At 45.5% G+C, this 13089-nt stretch overlaps 1 protein-coding gene across 1 annotated transcript; it reads left to right on the top strand.

The window, feature by feature from the left end:
• LOC306992621 (protein adenylyltransferase SelO-like) lies at positions 1–12643 on the top strand. Its single transcript, XM_079601743.1, has 19 exons — positions 1–208; positions 286–404; positions 7105–7233; positions 7320–7384; positions 7687–7743; positions 7903–8001; positions 8108–8175; positions 8263–8350; positions 8434–8503; positions 8608–8680; positions 8786–8869; positions 9517–9646; positions 9721–9765; positions 9842–9923; positions 10354–10446; positions 10544–10617; positions 10697–10740; positions 11388–11467; positions 11656–12643. The coding sequence occupies exons 1-19, from the start codon at positions 37–39 to the stop codon at positions 11776–11778; spliced, it is 1695 nt and encodes a 564-aa protein (XP_079457869.1). The 5' UTR covers positions 1–36; the 3' UTR covers positions 11779–12643.
• Positions 12644–13089: the final 446 nt, after the last annotated feature.

The following is a 13089-nucleotide window of genomic DNA, read 5'->3' as shown; positions in this document are numbered from 1 at the left end:
ATAGTAAAAAAAAAATATGCCCGTGAGTTTGATGTAATGACAAAACATGGTTTCACATTATTTGTATTTCTATCGGCCGTCGCCGTCGCTACATTTAGGGACGAACAAGAATTCTGTGAGATTGAAAGTGAGTTCGATAAGAGTCACTTTTATAGCAATGTGAAACACTGTGGAGAAATACCACTGGCATTATCACATAAACTACTAGGTAAGATACAGATACGAGTCCCAACATGCTATTTTACACGTTGACTATGTTTTAATCACTTCCTGTGTGTTTTACAGATGCTCTCCCTCTTGATGAGGTTGATGGTAATTGTATTCGTACTGTGAAGAGATGTGTGTTTTCTGAGTCTCAGCCCTCTCCTCTGAAAGAGCCCCTGACACTGGCTGCTGTGTCACAGGTCAATAAAACGTACTCGGTTACTAACGTAACCTCGGTTCTCTCTAGGAGAGGGAACGAGTACTGCGTCGAAGAACGCTACGGGAAAGATATTTCTTTGTCGAGATTGAAGCCAAAAATTAATCCTTAATTTTGTAATATTGTAAAACGCTTTTCTGAAGCATACAACCTAGGCGGAGCAATACAGCTCACCCATTGGCTGCTCTGCCAGAAAAGCACAGCCTATGCGAGGCCAGGACGCTGACCAATGAGGACGCTTCGCGCCCTTCTGCGTCACCTCCCGCCCAAACAGGCGTGGCCTAGGCCTATAAATACGAGCATAGCTGTCTAACACGCCGATTTTCGTCAATGAAGCGACGCAGCGTGGACACACACGGCATGAGACGCAGTACTCGTTCCCTCTCCTAGAGAGAACCGAGGTTACGTTAGTAACCGAGTACGTTCTCTTACGTAGAGTTCTCTCGTACTGCGTCGAAGAACGCTACGGGAACCCTATGCAAACCGCCGTGCGTGTTCTTGGATCGACACAGACACCTAAGGGCGCGCGCGCCCTGGTATACAAGCGCCTACCCCAAGAAGTATAGGGAGAGCGGCTAAAATAGCATCATCCCTTATAGTAGTGCCTCTTAAGGCATAATAGCATATATATGTAAATATAGATATATATGAAGGGTAATAGCATGCTCATGGGACACATTGTCAGTGAGTGATGTTTAAACATTGAAGTGACCTGGGCCGCAGCGCGGGGCAGGAACACTTATACATATTAGGCATTGAAGTGACCTGGGCCGCAGCGCGGGGCAGGAGCACTTGTACATATTACCATTGAAGTGACCTGGGCCGCAGCGCGGGGCAGGAACACTTATACATAGTCTTCTAGACCGAGAGCAGTTTAGCCTGCAACGCAGGAACCTCTAGGTTATAGAACCTAATAAATGTAGACGGGGAGGCCCAGCCTGCCGCCATACAGATATCATGTAACGAGATTCCGCTATACCAAGCCCATGAAGAGGCCATGCCTCTCGTGGAATGTGCTCTGATGCCCAAAGGGCATTCCAAGCCTCTAGATGCGTAGGCTAGCGCAATGGCGTCCACTACCCATCGAGATAGACTCTGTTTCGTTGCGGCTCGTCCCTTGGAGTGCCCGCTGAACGAAACAAAGAGCTGCTCCGTCTGTCGAAAAACAGCGGAGCGGGACACGTAAGCTCTTAATGCCCTGACCGGGCAAAGGGAGCTATTTCCGTCCTCTGAGGCCGGCATGGCCGACAGGGAGATGACCTGAGCCCTGAACGGTGTGTTGAGGGACTTAGGCACGTACCCATGCTTCGGTTTCAATACGACTATAGAGTCGTTTGGCCCGAACTCCATACAAGAAGCTCTCACTGAGAGCGCTTGCAAGTCTCCCACACGCTTCACTGAAGCGAGAGCCAAAAGAAACACGGTCTTGAGAGACAGGTGTTTCATGTCAACTGAGTGAATAGGCTCGAAAGGGGCCCCTTTCATAGCGTTCAACACTGTAGAAAGGTCCCAAACGGGGACTGAAGGAGGCCTTGGAGGGTTTAACCTCCTGGCGCCTCTCAGGAAGCGGACCACCAGGTCGTTCCTGCCTAGTGAACGGCCAAGCGTTGGATTAACGAACGCTGATATGGCAGCCACATAGACTTTGAGCGTGGATGGGGTTCTTCCCTTATCCAATAGCTCTTGCAAGAAGGAGAGAATCTCCGGTTCTCCACACTGAAGTGGTGACAGACCTTGATCTGAACACCATCCAGAGAACACCGACCATTTGGAAGCGTAGAGCCGTCTAGTAGACGGAGCCCTAGCTTGTTCGATCGTGTCTAACACTCCTCTTGGGAGGTTAGCGGGTACCCGTTTATGGCCCATACGTGTAGGGACCAAAGCTAGGGGTGAGGATGCAGAATCGAGCCCTTGGCCTGTGAGAGGAGGTCTCTCCTCACTGGAATCGGCCACGGGGCAGTACTTTTCAATCGCATCAAAGCTGGGAACCAGGTCTGATTCGTCCAGAATGGAGCAACTAGCAGTACTGAGCATCCGCTCTCCTTGATACGCTCCAGCACTTGAGGCAGGAGTGAGACAGGAGGAAAAGCATAGAGCGGGCGGCGGGGCCAGACTCTGGCCAGCGCGTTCGCGCTCTTCGAAAAGAATTCTGGGCAATGAGCGTTTTCCTGGTTTGCAAACAGGTCTATTTCCGCTCTGCCGAACGTTTTCCACAGCAGACGCACTGTCTGTGTGTGTAGGGACCACTCTCCCGTAGGAACGTTGTTCCGTGAGAGTCTGTCCGGGCCTACGTTCAAGTGGCCTGGCACGTGCATTGCTCTTAACGAGCGCAGGTTGTGCTGGGCCCACACCAGTATGCGTTCCGCTAACCTGAATAGGTTCCGGGATCTCACGCCACCCTGGCGGTTTATGTAGGCTACTACCGACATGTTGTCCGAGCGGACCAGGACGTGGTGTCCTTTTATCCGGGGACAGAAGCGCCTCAGCGCAAAGTCCACTGCCATCATTTCCAGGCAGTTTATGTGCGGTAGTTCGGCTCGCTCTGACCACTGGCCAAAGAGCGGACTGCCGTCGAGCAGTGCTCCCCAGCCTGAGGTGGACGCGTCCGTGGACACCACCTTCAGGCTCGAGGAAGTCCCCAGGCTTACACCTGACCGGTACCAGTCTGACGCTCTCCATGGTGTCAGGGCTGAAATGCATTCCTGAGTGACCTTGAGGCGATAACGACCGTGTAACCATGCTCGGCGCGGTACGCGCGCTCTCAACCAGAACTGTAGTGGGCGCATGCGCAGCAGGCCCAACTGCAGCACTGTTGAGGCTGAGGCCATGAGGCCCAGCATTTTCTGAAATCTCCTGAGTGGCACTATGTGGCCGCTGAGGAAGGATTTCGCCATTTGCAGGGTATTTTGCCTGCGCTGTGATGACAGCTGTGCTGTCATAGACAGTGAGTTCAGATCCAGTCCTAAAAAGGAGATCCTTTGACTGGGAAACAGTGAACTTTTCTCCCAATTGACTCTCAGACCTAAGCACTCGAGGTGATCGAGAATTAGGGTCTTGTGGCGGATGCGTTCTGAAGGTGATTGAGCTAGAATCAGCCAATCGTCCAAATAATTCAGAATTCGAATGCCGCGGAGTCTCAGGGGTGCCAGCGCCGCGTCCATGCACACTGTAAATGTACGAGGTGCTAGAGACAGGCCGAATGGCAGGACTGTGTACTGATATGCCTGGCCCCCGAAGGCGAATCTCAAAAATCGCCTGTGACGTGACGCAATTTGTATGAAAATACGCGTCTTTCAGATCTATTGCCATAAACCAGTCTCCTCGGCGAATCTGCGCGAGGAAAGCTCTGGTCGTGAGCATTCTGAACTTTCGCTTTGTCAGCGCTTTGTTCAGATGCCTGAGATCTAAAATGGGTCTGAGACCCCCGTCTTTTTCGGTTCCAGAAAATATCTGCTGTACAGACCCCCTTCGCTCTGAGCTTGAGATAAAGGCTCTATGGCCCCTTTGCTCAATAGCTTCGCTATTTCGGCTCGAAGTAGATGTGCTACTTCTGTTTTCACCGTAGTTTCGACTTTCTCCGTGAAACGGGGAGGGCGTCGATGAAACTGTAGCGAATAGCCTCTTTTTATAGTCTCTAGCACCCATTCTGAGACCCCGGGAAGTCATTCCCATGCATCTGCACGTGTGACTAGGGGTTGAATGTAATCTGGGCCCTGGTCGCGAAATGGCGGCGACACGAGAGCAACCGTGTGCTGTGACATGGACGCCGTGGCGTGTGAGGCGGGGGGCATGTTTAACACAGTATGCATCCCGCGCGCGCTCAGCTCTCTGTGTCGAGAGAGAGCGCGCGGGACGAGTCCCGTAGGGCACGTGATGTTTGTGAATAAACGTGGGCGCTTGGTGGCGGGCACATTTATAACACCGGGAACACTGTTTTTGTGTACTGACTGACCGTTCGTTAGTTTCGTTTTTACAGAAAACCGCGGAACGTGCAGTGTGTAGTGGTTGTGGGCACTTGGCAGTGGGTAACGCTCACTACATGTAAAACACAATCGGCATGAGCCGATTTTATGTGTGCAGACCCTGTGTTGTTCAGGGCTGTGCTTGCACGGGTTGAAAAACCGGGCTCTGGTCGCGAAATGGCGGCGACACGAGAGCAGTCGTGTGCTGTAACATGGGCGCCATTGCAGCGTGATGCGGGGGCGCGCTTAATCGAGCGGGCAGCCCGCGCGCGCTCTCAGCTCTCTCAGGTGAAAGAGAAAGCGCGCGGTGCGAGCCCCGTACGGCTCGGCATGTTTGAGAATAAATGTGGGTGCGTGAACGCGGGTACATTTATAGCACTGGGAAGTACTGTCTATTAGAACTGACTGACCGTGCATTGGTTTCGTTTCATAGAAACCGTGTGACATGTAGTTTGTAGTGATTGTGGGCGCTTGAAAACGGGCACGCTCACTACATATAATGCACAATCGAAATGAGTCGATTTATGTGTGCAAACCCTGTATGTGTAGGGCTGTGCTTGTGTGTACGAATGGGCACTAGGTCGTGGGCATTACGGATACACACATTACATCATCGGCTGTGGCCGGGACACCGTGTAGCACAGAGAGTACTGTCTATCAGAACCGACTGACCGTGCATTCGTTTCGTTTTTACAGAAACCACGGGACATGCAGTGTGTAGTGATTGTGGGCACTGAAAAGCGGGCACGTTCACTAACTTACATGTGAAGCACAACCGACATGAGTCGATTTTATGTGTGCAAGCCCTGTATTGTGTAGGGCTGTGCTTGTGTGTACGAATGGGCACTAGGTCGTGGGCATTACGGATACACACATTACACCATCGGCCGTGGCCGGGACACCAGTAAATACATTTTCAGATTTACCTGGGGCGTCATGAAAACGGCGTCTGTGTGCAGGCAAACGGGCATTGATGCCGATTTGGTGACTGCAAAATACACTGGCACGGTCGCGAATGTTGGGACTGTGCGAGCGAGACATTTTAGTGAAATCCGGCCGCGGCGGGATTTTAACACTGTAGCTTTCCTCGAAGCAGAAATGCGCATCCTGGCTGAAAACGGGGCTTTCCGGGACTCCGCGATTTCTTCGTGAATTCAGGAAGAAAAAGGCGCGGGTCGTGAGGACGGTAACGTACGTTCCTCTGCAGAAAAGCAGCCATCCAGCCGGTAAGCGCATCGATGCTGGTCTTTCTCCGTCGACGCTCACGAGCGGCGGGGGAGGGGAGATCCTCGGAGCTCGCCCATCCCTCGCTACCCGAAGCGAGGAGAGAACAGCAGTCGTCCTTCACAGACACGGCTTCATCTTCCTCATCCATGACGGACGCGGCGGCACACAGCGGCCCTTGTCCGTCGGTCAGAGAGTCGAGCGAAGCGGGCGGAGAAGCTAGCGGCAGCAGCGGCGAGCATCTCGTGGTGAAGGGAGGTTCCGGGCTCCGCTGAGCACGGCGCTTTTCACGGCGCGGCACTACAGCGGGCGGAAAAGGGTGCAGCTTCAGTAAATGAACGCCAGGCGAGTCCGCAGAGTCACCGTAGGCATCAAATCACAGTGATGGCAGCCGCCATCGAGGAGCTGAAGCTGCATGATACTCACAGGCAGGAAACACAAGCACGTGGTCCCCGTCGCTGAGCGGGGCTCTACACGAGCCACAGGAGGTGCGAGACATCTTGAAAAAGACGCTCGGCTCTTTTAGTGTGGAAAAACTGTGTGACGCGACGGCGAACACACACACAAAACACACACACATAATGTAAAGGATATTCCACGCCGGAGAAGCGCAGCAGGGAACGGCGGCTGAAGGCGGCGATGACCAGCGGCTTCAGGTAAGAGGCGCGTCCTGCTGAGGTGCTTGTATCCAAACGGCTGTGGCGGCTCGAATCCAATCCAACGATGCGTGCAGCTTCGTGAATTTAAGAAAATCGGCGTGTTAGACAGCTATGCTCGTATTTATAGGCCTAGGCCACGCCTGTTTGGGCGGGTGGTGACGCAGAAGGGCGCGAAGCGTCCTCATTGGTCAGCGTCCTGGCCTCGCATAGGCTGTGCTTTTCTGGCAGAGCAGCCAATGGGTGAGCTGTATTGCTCCGCCTAGGTTGTATGCTTCAGAAAAGCGTTTTACAATATTACAAAATTAAGGATTAATTTTTGGCTTCAATCTCGACAAAGAAATATCTTTCCCGTAGCGTTCTTCGACGCAGTACGAGAGAACTCTACGTAAGAGAACCATCGATCCACTCATCAAAACTTGTGCTTCTCTGCAGTAAAACCGTGATAGTGTTGCAGTAACTGTGTATTTATGTAATTTAAGAAACAGAAAAATACAAGTGGACCAAACACTTACAATAGAGACACTTTATCATAAATTAATTATGTCTCAAACAGTTCATTTATTGTATTGAGTTAATTACAGTAATTCAGTTCATTCAGTTTTTTTTTTTTTTTTGTCTTGTCTTGTCAGTTATACTTTTATTAATTTATTCAGTCATAAAGCATTTAATCAGCTAATGAACTCATGGGCCACTTGGACTCCTTTACAGAACCGCCAGTGGTCTGAGGATCACAGTCTGAGAAAACTGCTTTAAAACAAAACTGCACCATGGTACCACCACAGTATTTTTTTTAAAAATGTTGTTTCTGCATATATTCAGTCTCTTTTGTGTATTTCAGGATGTGTTGAGGAATATTTTGGATCTGAATGAGTCTGTGATTCAGAATGAAGAGTTTGTCCGTTGTGTCAGTGGTGGGAAACTGTTTCCTGGCTCTGTTCCACTGGCACACAGATACGGCGGCCATCAGGTAAAACTGACCGTCATTTCAAACCCGACAGCGATGGCATAAGACAACAGAGCAAACATGTCAAACATGTGTTATTATTATTATAGTTTGGTTATTGGGCCGGACAGCTGGGGGATGGAAGAGCACATTTTCTGGGTGAATACACAAACAGGTGAAAAAATCATCCCGTTCCATCAGCGTTCAACAGAAATCATCAGTTGTTATTGTCATATGTGACTTTTCTGTTGTAATGCATGTCAACTTTCCCATAATGTTGTTTAAGATTAAAGAATGGAAAATGTGATCTATACTTCTTGGTTTTTCAGCAAATAGACGATTCTGTCATTTTTTTAATCTAATTCTCACTTAATGCTTAAACATGTCTGAACAATGACATCTCTCAGTTTAGAACTGTGACAAGTGTTAACCGTTAGATAGTGTATTAGAGCGTTACACAATCTCTTTTTTATCCAGAAAAGGTGAAAGATGGGAACTCCAGTTGAAAGGCTCAGGAAAGACACCATACTCAAGGTGAATATCAGTTCCTGCTGCTCAATATTTCTTACATGCTTTTTAAGTAATTCTGAGATATATTTAGTTGTAAATGATCTTACATTATGACTCGTAGTGTGTGTGTCTCCGTCTGGCAGTAGTGTAATCGTTCTGCTGTACATGATGTTTTGTGTGCAGGTCTGGTGATGGACGGGCTGTGATTCGCTCCTCTGTGAGGGAGTTCCTGTGCAGTGAAGCCATGCACTTTCTGGGAGTTCCTACCAGCAGAGCCCTCAGGTACATATGGACATGCACAAGAAGAGTAATATATGTATTTATCACATTCAAATGTTTGGTGTTGAATATTATTTTTATTTCTACTTTTGCCATTTTTATGCCTCAGTCTGGTTGTGAGTGAGGAACCTGTTTGGAGGGATCCGTTTTATAACGGCAGTGTCATAAAAGAAAGAGGTAAAATACGATCAGATTTGGACAAATAGAGTAACTAAGTTCTTTATCCGTCCTCAGCTTTATGTGATTGTTCTCTGTATCCGTCAGGAGCGGTTGTTCTGCGTCTGGCCAAGTCCTGGTTTCGTATCGGTTCACTGGAGATATTAACCAGAACTGGAGAGTTAGATGTCCTACGGTATATGAACTTTAACTTGGGAGGGTAATATTTTTTTCTCACTCTTATTTGCTTTTAAATTTAATTTTAATTTAAATTTTCAGGACATTGTTGGACTTTGTAATTAAAGAGCATTTTAAATCTATAGCAACAAATGACCCTGACAAGTATGTGGTGAGTATCTGTCTCTCTGCTGTTTAGTTATACAGTAATACAAGATTATTTTATATTGTCTGACCAGTCTCACTATATTTGAATGGTTTTCATGTTGTGTGAAGGTGTTTTTCTCTAGAGTGGTGAATGAAACGGCACATTTAATCGCCCACTGGATGTCGGTTGGTTTTGCTCATGGTTAGTTTACTCTGCTTTACTTTAGTTATTATCACATATATTTATTATTATAGATTGAGCTTCATATGCAAAATGCACAACAACATGATCTGCATCTTCACACAGGAGTCTGCAACACGGATAACTTCAGTCTGCTTTCTATCACTTTTGATTATGGCCCATTTGGATTTATGGAATCATATGACCCAAGTATGTTTCTTTGTCTAACTTACATTTTCATTATATTAGCAATCATCTTCCTATATGTTTAGTTTTTAAGCTTTTTGTCTTATAACACACACACACACACACACACACACACACACACACACACACACACACACACACACACACACACACACACACACACACGCACACACACACACACAAACACACACACACACACACACACACACACACACGCACACACACACACACAAACACACACACTGCACCCTACCCCTAAACCTATCCATCTTTTTAAGCCATTTGTTTTATGAGGATACAGGAAGTTGTGTAAGTTGCAATGCCATTATACACATTTGTGTCCTCATAAACAATATACGAGAACAAACACATACACATGCCTACATATACATACATATACAATACTGCAAATGTGGAGGGAAATTATATGAATAGTAGCTACTTTAGATCTACTATAAATTTTGTAAATACTTAGTTTATATACATTGGTTGAGGGGCATGCTGAATTGCATAATATTTTAATCCATTACTTGTTTTATTTTACTTTATTATATTCTAAGTTAAAGTGAAACAGACAGCCATAATAATAACATATAATAATTGTATTGTTAAATGAGTGTTATTGCTACTGCATTGTTTCCTCTGTATAGATTTAGTCCCCAACACGTCTGATGACGAGGGCCGGTACAGTATAGGAGCGCAGGCTAATGTCGGCCTGTTCAATCTACAGAAACTTCTAGAAGCTCTGAAACCACTGCTGACCTCAGATCAGCTTTCACAGTAAGAGATCGTTTTATATTTCTTGTTGTTAATGGGAATAAAACAGGTGATTCGTGTCAATTCATTTACTTCAGATCTCAGCAAATATTGAGAGAGTATCCACAAATCTACCATCAAAGGTGAGCATGACATTAGACAATATACACTGTGTTCATCTGAGTCGTTCCTGATCTCATTTTACTGTTTCTGTTATAGATTTCATGAGCTGTTCAAAGCAAAGTTGGGCTTTCTGGGAAATGAAGAAAAGGATTCATATGTGATTGCATTTCTTCTAAAGGTAAATATTAGCTGGATTGTTTTTTCTCTAATTGTAATATAATTAATGCATGTGATAAAGTTCTTTGGCCATTCTCAAGAAATTGTGTCATTTGTGACAGAATTATTATTATTTTTTTGTTGTAAAAAAAAGTAAGGAATCAGTAAACCGTTATAGAAAGACACACACACACACACACACACACACACACACACACACACACACACACACACACACACACACACACACACACACACACACACACACACACACACACACTTTCATTATAAACTTTTTTTTAATTGGTTTTGTTTTAGAATTATATATTTAATGGCCAAACTGTCAAAACTAGTTGAGTTCAGTATCGTGTTAAATCAGTAGTAGATCACACAAATGGCAGCATTTCTGAGAATGACCCATATAATGTTGTTCTGTTGTGTGATGTGTTGAGCTAATGGAGGACACTGGAGCAGACTTCACTATGACTTTCAGACAACTGAGTGAAGTGACCCTGTCCCAGCTTCAGAAGGGATCCTTTGCTCCGGTACGTTTCCTCTCCATTCACTCCCACAGCGGCTGCAATATCCATAATCATGATTTGAGTCCATTAACTGTGACTGTGTCTCTCTTGACAGTCATAGTGGGCTCTTTCAGACCTCTCATCACACAAGCATTTCAGAGACTGGGTTCAGCTGTATTTACAGCGTCTGTCAAGGTAATGTTGCTGTAATGTAAACTCGAACTCTTTAGAGGATTAAAAATGAACATCACTGTGTTTTAATCGTCTTCTACAGGCTAATAAGTGACTCAGATGCAGCACGGCAGCACAGAATGAAAGGTATGTTTTTGTATATGTTATATGATGCAATGTTATATATTATGTGTGTATATATTGTAACAGACTACCGTTGAAATGTTCAGGATTGGTGAGATTTGTTTTTGAAAGAAGTTTCTTATGCTCACCAAGGCTGCATTTGTTTAATAAAAAATACCATAAAAACAGTAATTTTGTATTACTACAAGATATTCTTATACTATGAGATATTATTACAATATAAAATAAATTATTCTATTTGAATATACAGTATTTGTGTAATTAATATATTTGTTCAGTTGAATGTAATTTATTCCTGTGGTCATTTCTCCAGTCTTCAGTGTCACGTGATCCTTCAGAAATCTTTCTAATATGCTGATTTGCTGATCAAGAAACATTTGAAAACAGTTGAGCTGCTTAATATTTTTGTGGAAACCCTGATACATGTTTTGATTAATATAAAGTTCACAAGAACAGCGTTTATTTGAAATATAAATCTTTTGTAATATTTTAAATGTCTGTATTGTCCCTTATAATGCATCCTTGCTGAATAATATTATTAATTTCTTTTTAAAGCCTTACTGACTGTACATTTTTAAACGGTAGTGTATGTTTTTTTAACGATGTGTTATGTTGTATTTAATGTTATGTGTAATTTTTCTATTGTTCAGGAGTAAACCCACGGTATGTGTTGAGGAACTGGATGGCTGAATCTGCTATCAGAAAAGCAGAGAAAAATGACTTTTCAGAGGTATTATTACATGTGATGTCAAACTAATATGCTGTCATGATCATGCTTATCATATATCATAGAGTATTTGCTTTAATATATTACTGTGGAATGAAGACTTGACAATTATACATGCAATGTAACATCTTCAGACAGACCATTATGGCTTGTCTTTTTCTTAGGTGACAGTATTTTTGATGTATTTCTAGGTGGCACTGTTGCAGAAGACTTTAATGGAGCCGTTTATGGAGCAGGAAGAGGCCGAGAGAGCCGGATATGCCAGTAAACCTCCATCCTGGGCTCAGCAGCTGAGGGTCAGCTGTTCTTCCTAACTCAGGGTCGAATGAAAATCACAAATTTCAGCATCACTTGAACCAAAAATATAGTTTATGACATTGTAATCACACTTCCTAATGGATGATCTGATTGGAGGATGTATAGTTCAACGCTACACTCTAAAAAATGCTGGGTTGTTTCAACCCAATTTTGGGTCAAATATGGACAAGCCCAGCCGTTGGGTTACATTTTTTAATTAAATGTTTCACCCAATGTTTGGGTTTGTCCATATTTTACCCAAAATACAGGGTTGAAACAACCCAGCATTTTTTAGAGTGTATATATGTACATACATGCACGTTATATATGAACAATGGACATGGATGTCTTTTGTAAAATTGTTGTTTCTGCATTTCTACAAAAGTGCAAAAAACTTGCATCATGCATCTCGTTTACTCCTGTTTAACAATTAGGCATGCCAAAATCTGTTAAACAGTTAACTTTGCAAAACCTTATTTATTCTGACATTCCATTAGCAATGATGATATAGGATATTTGTAATACATATAATCTGATTATGTGCGTAAGTACAAAGTATTTACATATTTTAGTCTGGTGGTGTAATACAAGCATATTGAACATCAAAAGAATTAAAGATGTGTGTCAATGTCACGCCAAGAACGGTTGTTTGGCGGTCAGTTCCTCAGTCCAACTACAAAAACACGTCAATTATCTCTATCTGTCTTCAAGATCATTGTTGACTGCGCTTTTTCAGCATCGCTGTCATCAGTTCTGACATGAGTTCGCCACCTGGGGGCGCTGTTTGTTGAGGTGTAGTTCTCTTTGGTGGAGCTGGAGGCATTTTTCTGACGGAGCCGGATGGGTGGGCAGCCGGTGCAGGAGCTGGTGGTGGAGGCGGGGGTGGAGGAGGAGGTGGTGGAGCTCCACCTGCAGATGCAAAGTTTTGGGGACCAGGAGGAGGAGGGGGTGGAACTGAAGGGAGCCGGATGGGTGGGCAGCCGGTGCAGGAGCTGGTGGTGGAGGCGGTGGGGGGAGCGAGTCTCCCCCGTAAGGTGCAAAACTAGGAGGTGGTGGAGGAAGAAAGTCAGGGGGCAGCTCAGCCTCTTCTGGAGGAGGTGGTGGTGGAGGCAGGTCATCCATGGGTGGAGGTGGGAAGGAGGATTGTGGGAATCGAGGTGGAGGAGGAAACTTGTTGACTTTGGCTGTGCTGGCAGGAGGAGCGGGGGGAGGAGGAGGCAACATGGGGTCGGGTGGTGGAGGAGGCAACATGGGGTCGGGTGGTGGAGGAGGCAGGGTTTCCATTGAAGGCGGAGGTGGTGGGAAAGATGTTTGGTTGCCAGGACCCT

This window comes from Phoxinus phoxinus, assembly GCF_949152265.1.
Source record: "Phoxinus phoxinus genome assembly, chromosome: 24".
Classification (NCBI taxonomy): domain Eukaryota; kingdom Metazoa; phylum Chordata; class Actinopteri; order Cypriniformes; family Leuciscidae; genus Phoxinus; species Phoxinus phoxinus.
This window is presented reverse-complemented; position numbering and strand designations above follow the sequence as displayed.